Source organism: Mustela nigripes, chromosome 1, assembly GCF_022355385.1.
Source record: "Mustela nigripes isolate SB6536 chromosome 1, MUSNIG.SB6536, whole genome shotgun sequence".
Lineage (NCBI taxonomy): Eukaryota > Metazoa > Chordata > Mammalia > Carnivora > Mustelidae > Mustela > Mustela nigripes.
Genome location: NC_081557.1, coordinates 63,680,601 through 63,702,360, shown reverse-complemented (window position 1 = coordinate 63,702,360; position 21,760 = coordinate 63,680,601). Strand labels below are relative to the sequence as shown.

The 21,760-nt window shown below is 36.8% G+C and overlaps 1 protein-coding gene across 1 annotated transcript in view; it reads right to left on the bottom strand.

Moving 5' to 3' along the window:
- Positions 1 to 21,026, bottom strand: part of TYR (tyrosinase) — a 102,263-nt gene extending 81,237 nt beyond the window's left edge. The window contains exons 1-2 of the mRNA XM_059391644.1: positions 20,208 to 21,026; positions 11,680 to 11,896 (exon numbers count right to left, since the gene is read on the bottom strand). Coding sequence (XP_059247627.1) covers positions 11,680 to 11,896; positions 20,208 to 21,026 — 1,036 coding nt within the window. The remainder of the gene's footprint in view (positions 1 to 11,679; positions 11,897 to 20,207) is intronic.
- Positions 21,027 to 21,760: the final 734 nt, after the last annotated feature.

Genomic DNA, 21,760 nt, shown 5'->3' with positions numbered 1-21,760 from the left:
ATTGACTCTAAAAAGATAGATACTAGAGTTAATCCTTGTTATTTGAGCATGTAACATTTTAATTTTAGGACAGATTTTCCCAAGTAAGTGTTTGGAATGTATAAATCAAAAGAGTTTAAAAGACTATTTGGAGAAACAAAATATATAAGGTGATGGTAATCATGGGATCTATGGTCAAATTAGTCAGAAATTTTTCTAGTTAAACAAATTTTTCTAGTTGAACAAATCAAAACAGCTTTCTATACTGTAGAACTTCTCAGATTTCTTATTCTAGGATGTAATATGTTTCCCAAATACTTTAGTCTAATGATCAACTTTTCTATTTATCCTACTGCTTACAAATCTCTTTAAAAGAAAAATAGATTTTTCATAGATTAATTAGACAATGTATCTCAGATTCCCAAGGCTAATGACATATAACCTTTTACGTTTTTCTTCAAACCAGAAATTTGACAACTGCAGGACTTAAAAATAGGAGGAAGGCTCTTTCTTAACCAGTGAGCTAGGCTAGTCATCTACTTGGCCATTGCCTTGTTAAAATGTTTCTGGTCTTACGTCACTATAACATAAACAGTAGCTATTACAAATTTATATGGAAACTTATTCCCCCATAATATATGACTATAAAATAGAACTAAATATTAATGCTGTTTGTATAAATCAAAACAAGGTAAGGCTATCTAAGAAGGATGGTTTGTAAGCTTAATAAAGATGCTTTAGAGGTACTCACAAAATTAGAGATGCAGGTATTTCTTGTTCTACTAGAACCATGATGTATATTTAAGGGAATTCTCTGTAAACAATCTATAGATTCAGATGAATTGTATACCAGTTATTGGGCAATTACTTTATTCTCTGGGCAATAATTCTATTTATCTCAAACTGGCAAGAGAAAAAGTGATAATAGCTATTTGTGGAATGTGACACTTAGAATAAAATCTATATTATGTTTGTCCTAAGCCTGCTTTCCCACATATCAATAACTGTAATATTATCTTGGATGGTGTTACAAATTGGATCTCTTGATTTATGAATAAATGCCAGCACACAAAAGTATCATCAATTTCTTGACCAAAAGGACTCAATATTAGGGTCTTTTATCACACCCATCTATTTAAAATTGATTTCAAATATTGGTCTAAAAATGTTTCTTGGTTTCTTGGTTTTGTTATTTCTAAATTAAAGTTGAAATTTTCAGATAATTGTAGATTCACATACAATTATAAAAAATTATAAGGAGAAATTTGATGTGCCCTTTATTCAATTCCCCACAATGGTATCACCCTGAAAAACTATACTATAATATTACAGTCAAGATATTTTCCATGTAATAGTCAAGATAGAAGACACTCATATAGTGAAATAACCTTGTATGAAGGATGTTAGACTGTGGTTTTCTTTCTACCCTTTTTTTTTTAAATGATATTTTCCTGTTAACTTTATGTTATTGACTTCTAGTTTGGTAAGAGAATACAACCTGTATGATTTCACTTCTTTTAAATTTGTTAAGGTTTCTTTTTGGTCTAGGATATGGTCTATCTTAGTCTATGTTTTGTGGGCTCTCAAAATGAATGTTTATCCTTTTGTGATTGGGTGAAGTGTTCCATAAATGTCAATCAGATCCTTTTGGTTGATGGTGTTGTGAGTTCTTCCAAATTCTTGTCGATATTCTGTCAAGTCTTATAAATTGTTGAGAAAGAGGTATTAAATTCTCCAACTGTAATTGTAGATTTGTCTATTTTCCTTTCAGTTTTATCAGCTTTTGCTCCATATATTTTGGAGCTCCTTTGTTTGGTGCATACATATTTAGGATTGCCATATCTTTTTGGGAGAATGACTCATTTATCATTATATGATGAGCCTCTCTGTCATCTCAGTTTTACTGTCCACGGATGGCCTTTTTCACTTGAGCATGAGATTTATTTGGTGTGATAATTTTTGTCTGAATCCTAAACATTTGGGGTATTATGTTCTGAGACTCTGGATCTTATTAAAACTCTGTTTTAACTGGCTTTCTCTAACTCAAGTCCAGCAAGGGAAGGGGAAACAAAATATTGCCTCATAAATGCAAGGTGGGGATAGAAGTCCAGTTTCCCCACCCGACTTGTTCTCTACAAGCCTCTATACTTTCTGGCTCTGAGAGGTAGGAATGCCTCATTACTGCCCCCTACAGGACCTCCATTAACACTGCAGATTGGAAGGCCTCATCCCCAGGATTGGGACACGTTGTTAGTCTGATAAGGATGAAGTTCTAGTCACCCCAGCTAACATTTACTAGTATGAGTGGGGATTCTACCACCTTTCCTTTTTTTTTTCTTTTCTTTCCTTTCCTTTCATTTCATTTCCTGTTTTCTTTTCTTTCTTTCTTTCTTTCTTTCTTTCTTTCTTTTTTTTTTGGTATTTTTATTGTTTGAATGGAGTATAGTGGTTATTGCCTAAAAACTTTCTTCCCTATTTCTTTTGGCTAAAGAGAGCAAATTTCTGTTGCTCTTTAGTTTGTTTTTGTCTTTTTCTAAACTTCCTACTATTTCCAGGCTTCTTCAGCTCTAGATCTTGGATATATGAGGCAAAAAGAAAGCACAAGGGACTCCTTACCACATCAAGAGGTCCCAGGTTCTCTCGCAAGTCTGCCTTATCTTCACCATTTGTATTATTCTGCTTTATGTACAATATACAGAGATTTTGGTTGTACTGAGAGAGAGGAATAAGGAAATGTGTATCTACTCCACTTTCCCAGAAGTGGAAGTCTATGTACATTTATTAGTTTGTTGACTGTGATTCTTTTGTATTTTTTGGTCTTCTAAAAAGTCCTTTGTTTTTGCACAATGATTTCTTCTAAGATACCCACTCAGAGTGGAGTGAATAGTGCTGGGCCATAGAACAGAATATGATTGAGAGGATATCAGAGACCAAAGTTCTGTTCTGGTAACCTAGAGAAGCCAGAATGGAACATACATACGTAATACTTTTGCTGCACTCTTAAGTATGATGGTTATCTAGAAGAAGAGCAGTTGTGCCATTGTTTGCACTGAGAACTGAAATAACCATGCTTTTTATGGAATCCATTTCTACCTGAATACACAGCTGAGACATAAACTCTGGTTATTCAGACTTAGGCATTTGGCAGAAATTTTCTTGATATTGGGATCTATAGGATCTATGGAGAATGTCACTTAAAAGAAAATAACTGATGGGGCACTGGGTGGCTCAGCAGAGTTGGTTAAACATCTGATTCTTGGTTTAAGCTCAGGTCATGATCTCAAGATTCTGCAACAGGGCCCCACATTGAGTCTCATGCTCAGGGGAGAATCTACTTGAGATTCTCTCCCTCAATATCACTGGGTAGTGATCCTTCCACTCTCTCTCAAATAAATAAGTAAATCTTAAAAAAGAAAAAAAAAACCTGAAGATAATGTTTTGCCCATGATAAAATTTGAGTTTTTAAGCAAAAATTATTTTGAATTTTGAAAATTTGAGATTTGAATTTTGAATTTTGAAAAATTTAATACAATCACTGTAAGCTCAAGAGATCCTCAATACCTTAAACATTTCTGAATGAATATGACTTTTTGATATTAGACATATTTCAAAATATGAAAGATCAACAAGTCCAAGGGAACCCATATTTTGCAAGTGGCATCAAGTTTGGCTTTATAAAAAAAATTAAGATCCAGAATTACTGGGCGCCTGAGTGGCTCAGTGGATTAAGCCTTTGCCTTAGGCTCAGGTCATGATCTCAGGGTCCTGGGATGGAGTTCCACATCGGGCTCTCTGATCAGCAGGAAGACTGTTCCTCCTCTCTCTCTCTCTCTCTCTGCCTGCCTCTCTACCTACTTGTGATCTCTCTGTCAAATAAATAAATAAAATCTTTAAAAAAATCCACAATTACCAGAATATATTTTAAAATATTTCTCCTTATTCTAATTTTATATATGTGTGAGGCTGGGTTTTCTTCAGGTTTTCCCACCAACATCATATCATAATATCACTGAGTGTAGAAGCAGACATAAAATCCAGATGTCTTTTTTTTTTTTTTTTGCAAAAATATAAAGAAGTGGCATACCACTTTCCATTGTTTTTTCAAAATATATTTAATATATTTTCAATATATTTAATTATGTTATTTATATGGATTTGATAATTTTTGTTATTTTAATGAATCAAATATATATTTTTTTAGGTTTTAGTTTTAAAAATGGTAAGTGGCTATAGATATAACCAACATAACAAAGTTTTATTGGCGTTCTCCATATTTTGTAATAGCTGTAAATAGATAATGAAGCCAAAATATTTTAGACTTACCACTGTAGAAGATTACAAGGCAGTCCTTCATAAGACATAGTTACTTTGTCTTTGGTGTCCTGAAGTCTCTCAACTCATATTTGTTAAATAAACAAATAAATGTATAAAAATAGAATCCTGCTTTTTCTTTGCAGTGTTTATTATTAATGAGTGCTGGCATTTTCCTCAAGATTTGTCCCAAGGAAGTGAAATTTCCATATGTCTAATGCCTGACTCTACATTTAGAACAGGTGTATTATTATTTTGCTCCTTTCTGTGACCTTAAATGGAAAATAAGATTATCCTTCAGCAAATAGCCATTTTCGAAAGTGAATTCAAATGATGAAAAAATAAATAAAAGCTATCTATTATGAATAAAGACATATGAGGAGGACTAGTAACTTACTAAATTATAAGGGAAGTTGGGACAACTATTGCAAATCACAAGGACAGGAGTAAAGAAAAGGAAACATTTCATGTGTATATAATAGGAGCTAGGTGTGTGTATATTCTCACAATAGCCTAAACAGGTCATTATTAAATAGATTTTTAAAATGAGGAATGTTCATAATGTTAAAACCAGTACTCCTATATATTGTTATACGCCTTCAAAATCAGTGTTTCAATCCACTTTATAGAGATCTGGGAAGTTCTTCTCTCTCTCCACTGTAGCTTTCCAAGATGGTGTTCGCCAGTACATAATAACAGCATCTCTTAATTCATAGCAAAGATGACACATGCCTTAAATAAATTTTTTTACTTTCTCAATATTCACATTTGGCAAAGACAATTTGCAAGTCAGAGAGGGTAGAAACTGAAGAATCGTTTAAAGCTGTATAAATAAATGAGGACTAATACTCCAATTTGTTTTGTTTTGTTTTGGTTTACAGAGAGATCTCAGGGTATGTCATTATCACATTTGTTGCTAAAAGTTTACTGAATATCAAGCAATCATATCCCAACACTCTAAACTATTTGTTTTTCAAGTATTTTTTTCTGGGAAAAAAAAAATACAAAACTGTGAATTTCTACTACCCAGATGTCTGAACAATGACACTAAGTCTAAAGAAATCTGTTTACACAAAATTTAAAGTGCCCCTTAATGGTCAAACATAGTTTCTACCAGGCGATCACTATATCCTGGCTAGATAGTTTCTAACAGCCAGATAAAATAAATGTATTCTGACCTTGCCACCTTCCTGCTTTGAGAAAAAAGGCACTGATTAAGAATTTAACATACATTTGAAATATAGGAATTACACTTAACTTATATTTTATGAACCTATTTCATAAGTATTAACTCTACCCTGAGTGCAGCTAATGCTCTACATCTCTTAAACATGTATATATATATCCACAAAGCATTCTCCATAATATAACAGTCCTTATTTTATATCAGACTTCACTCTGACTTGCCTTTCTCTTCAAATATGCACATAAAATGCCAAAACTTCCATTTTCTTTCATTAAAGCCCACAGCAATTTTTCTTTTTCTTTCTTTCTTTCTTTCTTTTTTTTTTTTTTTTTACTTCCTTGAACTGCTTCTCAAGAAATCCTAGTAAATGAAGAGGTGAGAGGCTTCCCAATGATATATTTGGCAGTCACAATAAAATAGGGTTGAAGGGCTGCCAGAAAGAAAAGTTCTGGAGAATCACAGTAGCAGGTATTTTTGAAGAGCTGTTATAAGAAGACAAACTAGCTTTTTTAATGGTGTATAGCTTAAGAGGACAAAACAAGGACAAATTATGAGAAATCAATAGAAGATTGATTCGATCTCAGAACCATCCTCACTGTGTTTCTCACCTGTCCACCTCGCATTTGGTTACCGAGAGCTCCTGATCCTCTCTACTCTGGAGTGTACAAAAGTTGCTCTACTCCAACCAACTCATCTGTATCTCAGTCCCCTACCTGAAAACAAGCCCTCACCATCCATCGTCCACCCCAATGGCTCACTGATTAATCATCCCACATTCTGCTGCAGCCACTAGCTTCAGACCTTATTAAAACAGAGAGGACAACTTCCTCCTACCTTTCCTGACTCACGTTTTACAGAGCAATGTTTCATAAAACAAGGTATGTAGACATATTCTTGAAGATACAAACATTGTATCATGATTTTTAAACATTGGGTTTTCAAATATCTCTCTTCTACAGGGAAGCTATGAGAGACATAGAACAAACCTTAGTTTCTTAATTCTCTAGGGATCTGTGGGCCTATTTTTAGGAGCTTATCACTTTTTTTTCCTCTAGAGTAGATTGAGATAAAGGGGTATTGTGATACATTCTAAAGTCTTTACACCCCTACTTCTCTCCCACTGCAAAGTTAATATTTCAGCCATACACAACTTCTTATTTTTTGGTAACTAATTTCACATCTCTGTTCCCTGTGCACATTGTCCCCTCTGCTGGAAATGCTTTTCCTCCTCCCTTTTTGGTGAGAATTTACTGATATTTCAAGACCCAGTTCTATTTTCTTGGGAAACATGTCTGGTTTATCTCTGGGTTCCTACCTCATTTTATACTGCCTGTCACATTGTGTTTTCCCCATGTGCCTGTGTGGGATTTCCTCATTGGATAGTAAGCTATCAGAAACCATGTAACTGTCATCTTTATACATCTTTAAGCATCTATAATTTCCTGTAGTATCGGGATCATAAAAGTGTTCATCAAATTGAATAGAACTAAGTGTTTTTTTTTTCCCCCTCAACCTGGAGCTTTTTGTTGTATTTGTGAGATAGGTTAGTCCCTGTCCTTGAATGGCCACCCAGGAATGTTTTCATAGTGGCGTCTCAGCACAGTACGGGATGTTGGCATGAACACGTGAAGTGTCTTCAGCTCTAAGTTTCTATGATCCTAAGTTGCACTGTGCTTAGGGTTGTGAACACAACTTTAAATTAGAATTGTTCCTTGTTTTTGTACCTTTTTCCCTTTTGGGGTCACAGGAGCTGTCTTTTCTCTTATCTCCTTGTTTTGGGGAATTCCCCCTGAAAAGTTCTTTGTCTCAAAAAATGCTATCTATCTCTCAGTCTGTTTCAAGAAATTTTTTCCATCGTTCCCTCTCCCCATTTTTCTACTACACCTAGCCCATCATGGCCCATTTTCTCAGGAGTCAGTCCATACTTGTTTTCTAAGCTAATTGTCAGAAAAATTAATGAGTGATAACTGAGTTGTCAACAACTAACCCTGGTTTAACATAATTATAGCTGCCGTTATTAAAGAAATGTTATAAGTTCCTTACATGTATTATATCATTTAGTCTTAACACAAACCCCATAAATTATTATTCTTATCTACATTTTAAATATGGTGAAACTAAGGCCCAGAAGTGAAATAACATATTCAACCACTTCATAGGAAGTGGTGGAGTTTGGATCAACTTCCAGTCAGTTTGATTGCTTTTAACCACTTCGCTAAACTGGCATTCCTCCCTCAGCCCCCAACACACATGCCACTGCTAATTTTGCATTAGCACAATTATAAACTGCGAAGTACAAGACGCCATAGACAGTCAGAGATTTGGATGTGAGAAGATTCTTCTTTGAATCCAATAGCCCACACTGCCTGGGGACGAAATATTTAGCCTAATCAGAAGACTACATTTTATAATGTATATTTATTTTTTTCCTTGTTTTATTGAAGAACATGAGCCTCTTTTACACAATTAAGTGGCACATTTTCAATATTTATTTCAACGTTTAAATCTAAGAGGAAAGCTGAGGTTACAAAAATAACTTCAGCAGATGAAAACACAACAGCTCCTCCATCCCAGGACTTGCTGTGAGAATGTGTTCCATGGGATGTACATTACACACCTCTCACAAGGCTGAAAAGAATCAAAGGGCAGCAATAACTGTGAGGATCAATCAAAATTGACCATTCCATTCCACCTACATTTATTGAGAGAAGAATGCAGTAGCTGTCTTTGCTCCTGCTTCTCCCACCCTGTGCTCCTCACAGCTATACTCACTTGAACACTCCTATAGGTCAAGACATCCCACATCCCACCCTATTCTGATTTTAAAATGTGTCCAGTGAGCAAGACTTGCTCCCAGATCTTTGTTCCTGATATCCTTCCCCACAGAAAGGAACCATTGCTTCTGAAAAAAATATGACTGATTCGGGCCTGAGGCACTGCAGATACAAGATGACTCTAGAACACTTTGTTATATCAGAAAGAAAGAAAATGCTAAAAAAAAAAAAAATGGGGAGGTGAAATAGAGACACAAAAGCCAGCTTGAATGGGGTACCCATAGATGGAATCTGGGACCATCTAAGCACTAAGATAATTTTACACCTTAAAGAATTACATACCATTGAAGAAATCCTGAGAGCTGAAAGTCTTTACTGATATCATAGGTGGATTAAAATAGATTGATAGATTATCCATCTACATAGATAAAATAGATGATATATAGATAATTAGATGGATGGATAGATGATAGAGAGGAAGCCCACCAGGGAGGTGGGATCCTGCTAACAGTAGAATCTTGAGTGCTAATAAATGTAAAGGAAGTGCTGAAGATAGAAAATCATCATTTTGTAACAACCACTGGATGGCAACTGTAGAAGAATGTAGAATATTTGCATAGTATTTTAAAAATCTCCATGTAGTCAATTTATTATTTTGAAAGAAAGAAAATAAGTAATTATGGAGTGGGGAAATTGGACCATATCTGGAGCAGATGATCAAACTTCACATCACCAATATTAGACAGATGGTTGTCCTCTGCCTCCCGAAGAGATACTCTCTTAAAAAGACACAAAACCACTTACAGAGAATTCTGGGCAAGAAGGCATTACCTGCATCCATTTATAAGGAAATATCAGACAGACTCAAAGAAAAGGAAATCCTATTTACAAATGGTAGGAGAAACTGTATTCCCCCAAAGTGCCAATCTCATTAAATTAAAAAAGGCGGATCTGTAAAAATATTTCAGAAGAAAGAAGGCTAAAGAGACATGGCAACCAAGGTTACCTACTCTAGTCTGGATCCTGTTACGGAGGGAAAAAATGTTATAAAGGACATTATTAGGTCATTAAAAACAGAATATAAATATTAGATTAGAATAAAGCTTTATATTAATATAGAATTTACTGGAGTTAATAACCGGCCTGTGATTATGTATGAGAATATTCCTACTCTAAGGAAAAATACACTGATGTATCCAGGGATAAAGGGTTCTAATCCATACAATTCACCTTCACGTGGTTCAGTTTGGGAAAGAGAGACAGCAAATGAGATGTAATGTACACACTAAGTGAATATGGGTTTATGTGTGTCTTTGGATTATTTTATTGTTGTAATTTTTCCATAGGCTTGAAATTATTTCTGAATAAGAGGTTAAAGAAAAGGATAAAAGAAGTGCCCTTGATCAGGGAAAGCCTTCATTTATAGCTCAGATCAATGTTTGCTAATGTTTTCCCACATTAGCAACATACAACAGGGATAAATAAGCTAAGTGGTGGGTTAGGTGCAATTTGAAATGCATTCAGTTTTATTTATGTATTCAGTTATCAAAAACTTACTGAGCACCTGTCATGTGCCAGACAACGTGCAACGGTATGGTATGCCTTTTTTCTTCTCCTCGAAATCGTGCTAGACTATGTGTGAATAAGAATAATAACTGCATTAGAAACTCATTTGGAAGCCACTGGCTGAGTTGACACAACTAGTTCCAGAAAAGTGTAGCTCTTCTACCTTATTTCTGTGACCAGCCCATGTTCCTTGATGTTTCTTAGTAACATAATTCATGCTTTCTCACTTCTAGAAAATCTGCCTGAAAAACCTGTAGATTACTTCTGTTTCCTTAAGGATGGGGTCCAACTTTGCAGTATCATTAAGTCAGAATTTGGAGTCCTGCTGTTAACCTCTGCATAGTCCAGTGGGACACCCAGTCCTCCCAGATGGTAACTGCCAACTTGTGTGTGCACCTTTGTCTCAGCGTATAGGCTCTGAGATTCCTGGCACCAGGCACTGCTTTCCAATATTATATCATTAAAAGTCCAGTTTGATATACTTATTGTTCACTCTCAAGAAACTCTCAACCCATTCTAGTTCATCAGAGTACAATGGAAAGGACTCTTGGGTTTTGGCAATTGACAATTCTCAGAACAGATTTAGCTCAGTCACTTAACGAATGCTTATAGCCAAATTATATAATATTTCTAATTCTGTCTCCTCTCTTTAAACTCAAAATAATGGTGCTCTATTTCTCAGAGGATGGTTGCAAGAATTAAGTGAGACAGTGTTTGGCACAGCAATTAGCTGTAAAATGTTAATCATTAATATTACTTTCAGAAGATAAACACAATTTTTATTTTAATGTCTGGAAGCAGGATTCCTCTTTTGGGTGACATAGGTGATATATTTCTTGTTTAAACTGCTTCTCAAGGAGAGCAAGGCCCAAAGGTTATGGTTGGATGGACCCAGGGATGTGAAAGAGAGAGTAAAACTATTCTATATAGTTGAACAACAGAAGTTAGAAAATAAAACAACAACCACAATGACAAGAAAACAAAAAAAGAAAGTTAAGAAGAAAGAAATGAGAGAAAGTTTTGTCTACACAGTAGGGTGCCAAAGAGGTAGATTGTTTAGAGTTAAATGTGGAGTTGTTGACTTTTCAACAAATTAGCCCTCTCTCTCACCAAACTTCCCATTAAATCTGTGACTTGAGTGAATGTTCTTGGTTGGTTGGTTGGTTGGTTGGTTGGTTTTGTTTTGTTTTGTTTGCAGTTTGTTTCCACAATGCATATTGAGGTGAAAAAAGTGGGTTCTGTCTAGGACCACATGAGCAGGGAAGAATCAACAGGTGCTGAAGAAAAGCAAGCAGGACTGAGAGCTTTGTAGGAAGAATAAGATCTAGAAGAGCCTCTGAGAAGGAATCTCTGACAAAGTACAGCAATCTTGGGGGATAATGAGATGGCAACTTAACCTGAAGCATAGATTTTATCCCTATTATAGGCAAAAGAATGGAATTGGCTAAAAAAGCCTAGTTTTTAAACTAGGTAAAATACTAAAACTTGCAAAGTATGATAGATCCACAGTCTTTTATCCATAATTCCAAAACACTACGTGGTATTAAAATGTTTTGTTCAGTGTCAGTACTCTGTCAGTGGAAAAAGCTGACCTTATTCACCATTGGGCTGCCCATGGCCTTTCTTTATCGTGACAGCTGGTGTATTTGTACCTTTTACTGAAGAGTTGTGTGTCTCAGATTACGGTGTGCTGCTCAGATTCTGTGAGGATTATTGGCCACAGAGGCATATATGCCAATTTTCCTTAATCAGAAAATTCAGAATTCTTAAACATATCTGGGGTTTTGAATAAGAGATTACAAATAGGGGGAAAAAAAAAACAAAAACAGAAGAAATTTTAAATGAGTGATAAAAGGGGATTACCTTCCAGTGTATTTCTAAAGCTGAAATTGGCAGCTTTATCCATGGAATCGGATTCGTACTGGGTCAGACTCAGGCAGAATTCCACATCAGCAGAGGAGGGGAGCCTCGGGGTCCTGGCTTTGTCGTGGTTTCCAGGATTGCGCAGTAGCGGTCCCTCGGGAGATCCGTCGCATAAAGCCTGCCGGCTGTTGTACTCCTCCAGGCGGGTGCAGATGATCTACACAAAAACCTTCATGTTAAAGGAGTTGTGATCACCTCAACATCAGACGGGGGGTAGGGGAAGAAGGCAGGGAGATTCACCTAGAGGTTCATATTTTAAAGGAGATTGTTCAAGGAAACAACATTCTGAGGGTTGTAGAAAAAGCAATGAAAGCTAAAATCTAGTACAGAAATTCTTGTCTTGCATCTACTTAAGAAAATGAGTTAAATTGCCTAGGCCTCAGTAATCAAAGGAGGATAGTGAAAATGACTTCATATAATTTTGTCAAATATGTATTTGTTGAGAACATTAATCTGACAAGCATCTGTTAAACATCCACTGTAGGACTTTGCTGGATGTATGCCCACAAAGCTAGCCCTGGTCCCGAGTTTACATCTGTGCCAACTCTTGTCTTCCCTCTCCACATATCTTCTTTTGGCTCTCACAGGTTTCCTGGCTTACATCCCCACTACCTGGTGAGAACTCCCTAATTCCTATCTCTAGTTAAAACCTCTCCTCTGAACTTGAAATCCTTATCTTCATCTCTGACTTCCCATTTCCGTCTTATCTCCTATGCATCTCACATGTCACATTTAGGCTCTCCAAACTCTGTTCCTCTCCCCGTATTTCCTATCACACCACCTGTCCTGCCACTCCAACCCATGAGTCATCCTTTTTAAGCCAGAAAGTGGTGAGTTTTCATTTGTATTTTATTCTCTTGAGTCTTTCACTAATGACTGAAATCATTAGGCAGTCTTGTCGATTGTACCTCCAGAACATAGCCGGAGTCCGGGTACCACTCTTCAGTTTGCTTACAAATGTTGTGATCTGACTGCTAAAGTCAGGTTGGCCAGCCTTCTCTGAGCATTACACGTGCTTCTCCCTGCCACGACTTTGTTCATGTCTACGCATGCTCACTCCTTGGCATGGATCTGACATCTGACCTCATCTTCAAGGACAAGGCAGTATTTTAGGAAAAACCGACCCTGTTAACTCTCACTTGGAAAGAAATTTGAAAGGATCTGACTCTAAATAGGAAGAATGTTGAGGAAATCTTCACCGAATTACTTTGCTCATAGTTTCATTGATAAGTAGGCAGAACAGTAAACTAGGATCAAAATATTTCACTAAAGAAGTCAAAAGGAGCTCTTTCAGTATAAATACAAAATAAAAATTATAAACAATTTAAAATATCACACCATAATTTAATAGGCAGATTTATCTTTATTTTTTCATCTCTGTGTTATATAAATTAATTCATCTTAAAATCACTGATGACTTAAATTCAGTGAGAGCAATGAACTAAGTAGCAAGATATTAATCTTAACTCAGAATAAAAAGTGCCCGAGAACCACCCTGCCATGACAAACTTTTCCTAACAGACACATACTTCCACAGGAGACCTGTGCCCACTGAGTAGATAACATTATTCCTTGCCAAATGTAGACTTCATTTACTTTAGACTTTCTTGATCAACAATCAGTATCATCTCCCTTAGAAAATGTGGTCTCCACGAGGACAACTTTATTATTAGGACTTCCCACAGAATCTAGAATATAGGCTCAATCAATATTTGATGGATGAACCAATGAATCGTCTACAAACTACAGACGGGTTCAACAGCCTTTTTAACTCATCCTGTAATTGGTACCAACCTCTGCCCTAGAAGATATTTTTTTAAACATATCATCTGTATTAAACATACAAGGAGGCCCTTTTCTGATAGAGATCATGAGGAGGGCATCACTGTGTACATTTTTAAAACTTCACACAACCACCGTGTAGATTTATATGATTTTTCCCCCTATTTTAATGATGAAGAAATGCAGTCTGAGTAGGGAAGAATACAAAAGGCTAGTAGCAACTGAAACCCTGTTTTATGATGAATACTTCTGTGGACAATAGGCAAGACATGGAACAATACTTTAAAAGTGAAAAGCCTTCCTGGTCACTTGTTCGCTTCACAGTTAAAAATAATCAAGACAATCTTATCAGCCTCCTGCTCCAGTGAGTTTGCCCTCTAGAGAAACATAAAAGCAAATTCAATTACCACGCAATGGAACTGAATGAGACGTGCCCCCTAGGAATGGCTGCTACTGTGTTGAATGAGAGACACTTAGAGAAGCTTTTAATTTGGGGTCACTAAGATATCACTTATGAATAGTGTTGTGTGGTGGAAAAGAGCTGGATGCCAAATTCCGGGAGATGTGGGCATCAGTTCCGACTCTGCTACTTACTAGCGATGTGTCAGTGAGCATGTTATTTAGACTGGCTAAGTTTCAATTTTCTCAACAGTAATAGGAAATCACATTAAATATAATAGGATATAATAAAAATATACCATTATATAACATAGTAATGTATAATTCACATCTACTATATTAATAATAAAATAAAATACTAATAGAAAGTAGCACAGTTTTACTATATTAATAATAAAACAGTAATAGAAAATAGCACATTTGCCCAGCAAATGTCCGTTTCCAGGGTTCTTCACAATTTATGACATTCCTCAATCCTTTTATCCACACGTAGTAATTGAGAACTAGGTCTGTTGGATGACTTATCTAAGGTCATATGATGCTTAGAGCCAGAGCTAGAATATTAATACACTGTGCTGATTCGAAATGTATATATCCACAGCATTTATTACTGCCTGTAAATGGCTTAGGAATGGTTGAATAAAGCTAAACTAGCTTTTTCATTGAATATAATATATTGGATTCCTTTATCAGTTGATTACCTAGACATCATGGCAGGTACATAAATGAAATCACTTTCATTCCTGTTGGAATAATAAACCATCTCAGGACTTTTTCAAAAGATCCTAGTGCCTCAAAAACTCCTACAGCAGACTTGTTTAAATTAGAGAGGTTTGAATGGAACTATTTTTGCTGACATGCCAACTGCCAAGTGACTAAGTGTTCAGATGAGTGGATGTATTAGTAACAAGGAGGAAATCTACCCTGGTTCCAGAAATAATTTGAAAAACTTAGTTCCAAGTCATCATGTTTGTATTTGATACAGGAGACTCAGGGAGGGGAAATTGTTAGCATGATGGTTAGAATCATGGAGATTACAGTCAGACATGATTTCTAGTACTGACTATTATTAGATACATGACCTTGAGCAAATCCCTTAAACTCTGAGTATTAAGGTTTTTTATCTATACATGGGGATTATAACAACTTTTTATGAAGGATCAAATAATGTAACATATGCAAAGCACTTATGTCGTTTCAAATAGAGTGTTTAATAATGATCGCTGTTGGGGTATCTGGGTGGCTCAGTCGGATGAGTGTCTGACATTTGATTTCGGCTCAGGTCATGATCTCATGAAGATGGGATGATCTCATGGTCGTGGGATCCAGCCCCAAGTCAGGCTCTGCACTCAACGGAGAGTTTGCTTGAGAATCTCTCTTCTCCCCCTTTCCCCCACCCCACCTGGTGCATGCTCTCCCTCTCTCTAAAAAAATCTTTTTTTTTGTTTTTTCCAGCTTTATTGAAAAATAATTGACATATTATAATTTGTAAATTTAAGAAATGTTTTTTTTTTAAAATAATGACAGCTATTATACTATTATTGAATACAAGACCATTGGGCATGCTACCAAATTGTTTTTAACCCCGGCTCTGTAACACTGGCTGAATATTCATTATGGTCATAATGAATATTGATATATAAAAATGTTCTAGTAATAATTTCCACCCATGGAACTGAAAGAATATGTCAGATGCTAAACCAGTCATTTTACATTAACAGATCCCATTGAATTCTTCCACAATAATGCCTTAAGATGTATTATAACACTATTCTAATTTTAAAGAAACATTTCCCAGAATAAGTAACTTATTCAGTATCTTGTAGCAAAATTACAAAAGTCCACTGAAACCCGTGTTTCTGCAATTGAAAAGATTATACCCTTCCACTACATTTTTTCTGCTTTCCATTGCATTTATTGCTTTCATTAACACAGAAAACAAGCATATATAATAATTGCACTCCATTTTTTTACTGTTGAGATAAACCAAAGGTAAAAGACTCTAAATAACTTGTTCAATATCACCTGGCAAGTGGCAGAGGTCCTCTGATAAGGAAGTTCTTCTTTTTCTATTTCAACACAGGTGATTTATAGCATAGGATGGGGGAAAGAATCAAGTGTTCCAAGGCAAATGAAAAAAGAGAGATAGAAAGAAGAAACAGACGTATTAATGGAAGTGAACCTAGATAGTGTTCTCTTAAGCTAAAGTATATAGCAACAAACTACCAGCTATTAAAAGCTGTCAGGAGCAAAGATTCTATTAGGGCATTAGAGATTTATCTGGAGAAGAAAAAAAAAGTAAACCATATGACATTCCCCAGAATCTTTTCCATAAAGAAAAAAAGAGAAGCGAAGCTGTTATTTCACTGAGCTGTTGTCATGGTTACCTAAAACCCATGACTCTCTGCTGAAATGTGACTTTTTTCTTTTTTCTTCCCAATGTTTGCTTCCATGTGATGTGCTTTCCCCTGATGAGTGGATTCCCTGGCCATATTTCACTCATGTGTATCATCTAGGAATGTTTATTTCTCTCTGTTTTGGTCTGTCATGACAGCTACCTTGATACACCTTTCCTTTTTATGGCTGGTCTGTCTGCTGCTTGCATAACATTGGAACTGATTGCATTGAGCACAGATGTTTGTACATTAACGTTATTAAGTAACCCCCATCTCTAAAAATATTGGACTGCTTTAACTGATCACAAACAGACTTCTACATTAAAAGCTCTTGGCATTAAAGAACTAGGTGAGAATTTATAAAGCCCATTCTATGCCTATATTATGGTTCTGGGCTCTGCAGATACAAAAATAAATTAGAAGTGGTCTCTTCCCTGTAGCAGCCGACATTCTGATAGACAAAGACGGGTCTGAAAACAATGACATGAACTGAAGTTTCTATCATATAAATCTGTGCAAAGTGTAATGATAACTCAAAAGGGTAAGGGTCAGTTCTTTCCTGAGTAAGGCATGTGGATCAGAAAGAATCTAATGGAATATTTTTATTGTAACATACATGAAAAGGTCTACATCAGAATATCAATGCCAGTTTTCTGTGCAACTGAATTTTAAGGGAGTCCAAGAAGCTACAAGTCAAATTTTATATCCGTAAATCAGTGACCTAAATGATCTCTTCTGAGCCTAAATTGTTTCTTATTAACAGAGAAAAAACATTGGAGTCAGAGACACAAGGCTTCAGTCCTCTGCTGCATGACCTTGGACAAATCCCACCTTTTGGGGGCCTCTATCTTCATTTATAAAATAAGGGCACTATACCACACACCACTGAGTGTCTCTTAGCTCACAGTTAGTAAATGCTATGAATTTCTAAAAACTCTGTTTTTGTGTTGCAAAACTCCTGGAATTGAGGAAGAGATGGAGGCTTGGCACTAGAGGGGCCAGCACTCTAGCTGATTTCCAAGGTCCTGTGAATCCGCAGAGTCCGGAAGCTGTTTGATTCTCACTTCACATCTCGATTTGAGCGTACAATTCAGGCGGAAACATTTAAACTAGGGGTATGTTTATTGTAGAACCCGAGTTTCTAAAGTGAAATCGATACCAGAACAATTTCCAGATTCGTTAAATCAGTGATTCTCAATGCTGGCTGCACATTAGAATCACAAGAGAAGATTTTACTTATTTATTTTTAAAGACTTTTTTTTAAAAATATATTTATTTTAGAGAGACAGAGAGACACAGAGCGAGAACACAAACAGGAGGGGCAGAGGGAGAGGGAGAGAAAATCTCCACCAGACTCCATGCTGATCATGAGGCTGGGCAACAGCCTGGATCTCCCTGTACGAGCTGAAACCAAGAGTTGGATACTTAACTGGCTGTGCCACCCAGGCATCCCCCAAGAGCCATCCAGATGTCCCACTGTTTTAAAAACGCAAATGCCTGGGGGTGGCCGGGTGTTTCAGTCAGTTGGGTGCTGGACTTTGGTTTTGGCTGGGGTTGTGATCTCGGGGTTGTGAGATTGAGCCCCAGGAGGGGCTCCTGTTCAGTGGGGAGTCTGCTTGAGGATTCTTTTGCTCTATCTCCCTTTGCCCCTTCCCCCACTCTCTCTTTCTCTAAAATAAATAAATAAAATTTTTAAAGAAATGTTTAAAAGTGCAGATGCCTGGACTTCCTAGTAGACCACCTGAAGAGGATTTTCCAGCAGGAATTAGGTGGGTAGATCCATGCAATGTTCTTGAAGCTCCCTAAGTGGTTTAGATACTAAGAAGTACTGAATTAAATGGCTATAAACAACTGATCCTCATTTTTAAAGGATGGTAACCAGAAATGGAAACAGCAGCTCTCACCTCACAGGGACAGCACTCACAGTAGGCAGACACAGATTCTTTTTTCTTTTTTGTTTTCTCTTTTTTATTTAAACTATTATTTGCTTGGTTTTCTTCAATGGCCTTTGTTCACTCTATTTCTGATTTTGAATTTTAGCACCAATTACCACATAGCAGTTTAATCATTGAGGAATATGGAAACGAATATCATAATTTCTGTCCAGTGTTTACCCACTAGACCCAGAAAGATGTATTTAGAAATAAAATCAGCTACAATCATAAAGAGAAGAGGAGATGGAGAGGAATTTTCCACTCAATAAATGATTAGAAAAAAAATGCATATATAATTCTAGTAACACCAACTAGCATCTATCTCATGTAATCAAATATCTATTAGCATTTGTCTGTTAAGCTTCCGTGTGGATGTTGTAACATTTTTGGTGATTTAGATAAGCCACCAGCCTTTCTGGATCAAGTGAGGTGGTACAGCTAAGGAAAGAATTATAATGGACTCAAAATCCCTGTCCTCACTTAGCAGTATTTTAAGCAATAACAGAGGATGAGAGAACTAGATGAGAGTTTTGTACTTTATAAATTAAAGTAGGAGGTCTGAAGGCTTATTGAAATAAATCTTTTTTTTTTAAGCTCATTTTTGCAGCCTTTCCTGCATAAATAAACTCATTCCTTTTGGTAAATAGCTGTCATTAGTGATACCGTATATTACACCATGACCATTTTTCAATGAGTTTCAATAGACTCCATTTGGAAGGTGTGTGAACTTAGTGGGGAGGGCAGGAAGCCCTTCACACTCCAAACTTGCAGAGCGTAAGATACGAATGCCAGACTCTTCCCATCTCATTTAAACTTTAGGCTCAGTTCCATAAAGCCCTGCTAGTCAAAAGTGCTGTATTAGAAATGTCTGGTATACAGACAAAAAAAAACATTTCTTCCTCCTTATGGTTTTAAAATGATAAATAATTAAAAGCATATTTCTTTGCTCACATTTTGTCCCTAATCCAGAGTGAAAAATTCAGCATAGGATAAATAGAAATTAAATTTCAGAATTGCAATCCCTTACCTTGTACCTCTAAAGTTTGCACATAGTTAGGAAAAAAGCTAATTTCTTTCACAGGCTAATGAAAAAAGATGAGACAGAGTAAGCCAGATCCTCTGACTGAAGACATCATAGCAGACATGTCCTCAGGAACAGTATAGGTGGTCAGGCAGCCAAGCCTGACCCATCTCTGTTAGTTCCTAGTGATCCTGAGATTGTGTATGGTTCATCTTTATAGCTCAGTGCTTTAAACCTTAGCAAAGGGAAAGGATAGTAAAAGCATTAGTCGAGTTAACTACACAGAAACACTTGCAACAGGGCTTTACACATGCTAGATGCTCAATGTAAATTAGCTGTTTTCATTATTTACCTATTTGGGTTCCAGGGTCCCCATATGTTTTTTTTTTTTTAAAGATTTAATCTAAATAATATTCTCCCAATTTCCCTGATGATAATAATTGTATAGACATTTAGTAAATGATGCCTTCCCAAAGGCTCCCTGTTAAATTTCTGATCAATGGGTCTAAGAGCTAGGAGCAGGGATTTGTAATTTGTACACTGTACGAATTTTATTGTGAAGAAAATTTCAGGGACACTGACCTAGATCATTAACTTAATCATCTAAATATCTGTTCATCCATCCAACAAACACTTAATGAGCCCTTACCACTTGCCAGGTACCATTCTATGTACTGAGAAGTACAGTGATGAACCAAACACTCTTTATTTATTAAAGTTTAGGAACATGGTAGAGGATATTAGACAAATAAACACACAAATGCCTATGTAATCACAATTGTGAAGTGTGCTATAGAGGAAAATACAAGGTATGCTGAGAACTTTTAATAGGAGATCTTTTCTGCTCTTGGCAGGAGAGATGGGGAGGGAGGTGTATAAAGACCTAATTGCTAAGGTTCTTTTATGTTCTAATATTGGATGTCCAGGATGCCTTACCTGCCAAGAGGAGAAGAAGGATGCTGGGCTGAGTAAGTTAGGGTTCGCTGGGTTTTGCCCTCCCATGTACTCATTGGTGCAAATGTCACAACCTTTAGCATCTCGCCAGTCCCAATATGGAATAGTGAAGTTCTCATCCCCAGTGAGCTTCTGGATTTCTTGTTCCCACAGCAACAAGAAGAGTCTGTGCCAAGGCAGGAAACCTGGGGCTTCATGAGCAAAATCAATGTCTTTCCAGACTTGAGACCCTCCGAGCAGTGTGTCCCTTGACACGTAATAATGCATCCAGACAAAGAGGTCATAAATGTTGATGTCCTTAAACATGGGGGTTGATCCATTATTCATTTGGCCATAGGTGCCTGTGGGGATGACATAGTCTGGGCTGGTGGTATGCTTCGCTAAAGTAAGGTAGGCAAGAAATTTGTTCTTCTCTGGGACACTCAGATCAAAGATGTTTCTTCTCACCAAAAGTCGTTTCTCTGTGCAGTTTGGTCCCCAAAAGCCAAACTTACAATTTCCACAGTTGAATCCCATGAAGTTGCCAAAGCAGTGGCAGGTCCTATTATAAAAGACTGAGGGCCAGGACTCCCGGTCATCCACCCCTGTGAAGGGGAACTGAGGCCCACGGGGGGCATTAGACAGAACGATATTCTGACAGGCACCCCTACCTGAGAGCTGGCCACAGGGACTCCCGTCACCCCTCCACGGTGGGCAGCATTCCTTCTCCATCAGGCTCTTGGAGGAGGCACAGGCTCGAGGGAAATGGCCGGTGGAGGTCTGAAAATTCCAGAGTAGGAAGCACAAAGCAGCCAGGAGCATTCTTCCCCTAGACCTCACAGATCAGCTTGAGCCAGTTAATTGGGCCACGCACTTCTCTTTCCAGCTACCCCTACAGTGACTATCACATGTTTTGGCTGAGACCTATATAATACGAGTCCCACCTCCAGCATCAAACATTCTTGGGCTTTATCTTAAGCTTTCATCTTCTGAAAACCACATGACTAACATTTCTTCAGAGTTGGCACGAATCCCACCAGTGGGACAGGCCTATGTTAAAGTGAGAAACACCATTTACCATTAATAGTTTAATTCACATGGTAATAATAATGATAATAATAATAATTTTTCCTGATCTAAGGGAAGGTAGCTAGTTGACTAGAAGAATAATGAAGATCTGAATTAGAAAATAAGAGGTGGTGTCAGGAATAGAGCTTATTAAGAAAGTTCAGGCAATGTTAGAGATTAAAGATGATAGGTGCACGGTAGTTGTTTCTCAGAGACCGTAATAAGTAGGCCACAGAATTTGCAAAACTCAGCTTTGCAGACAGAGATGCTCTTCAGAGCCTAAAGATTCTGTCTTATCTCTGGTTATATTGCAGATTATTTATTTCATACAAAATATCTGAAGAAAAAAAAATCTTCGTGCTGTGTCTCCCTGATTATCTTGATTCAGTTGACTACTTTCCTGCAATCTGTTTATTTTCTGACTATTGCTAAGGATAGGTAGGTGGTCTGCTTTATTGTGGAGACTTTTACTAACTAATATTCCAAAG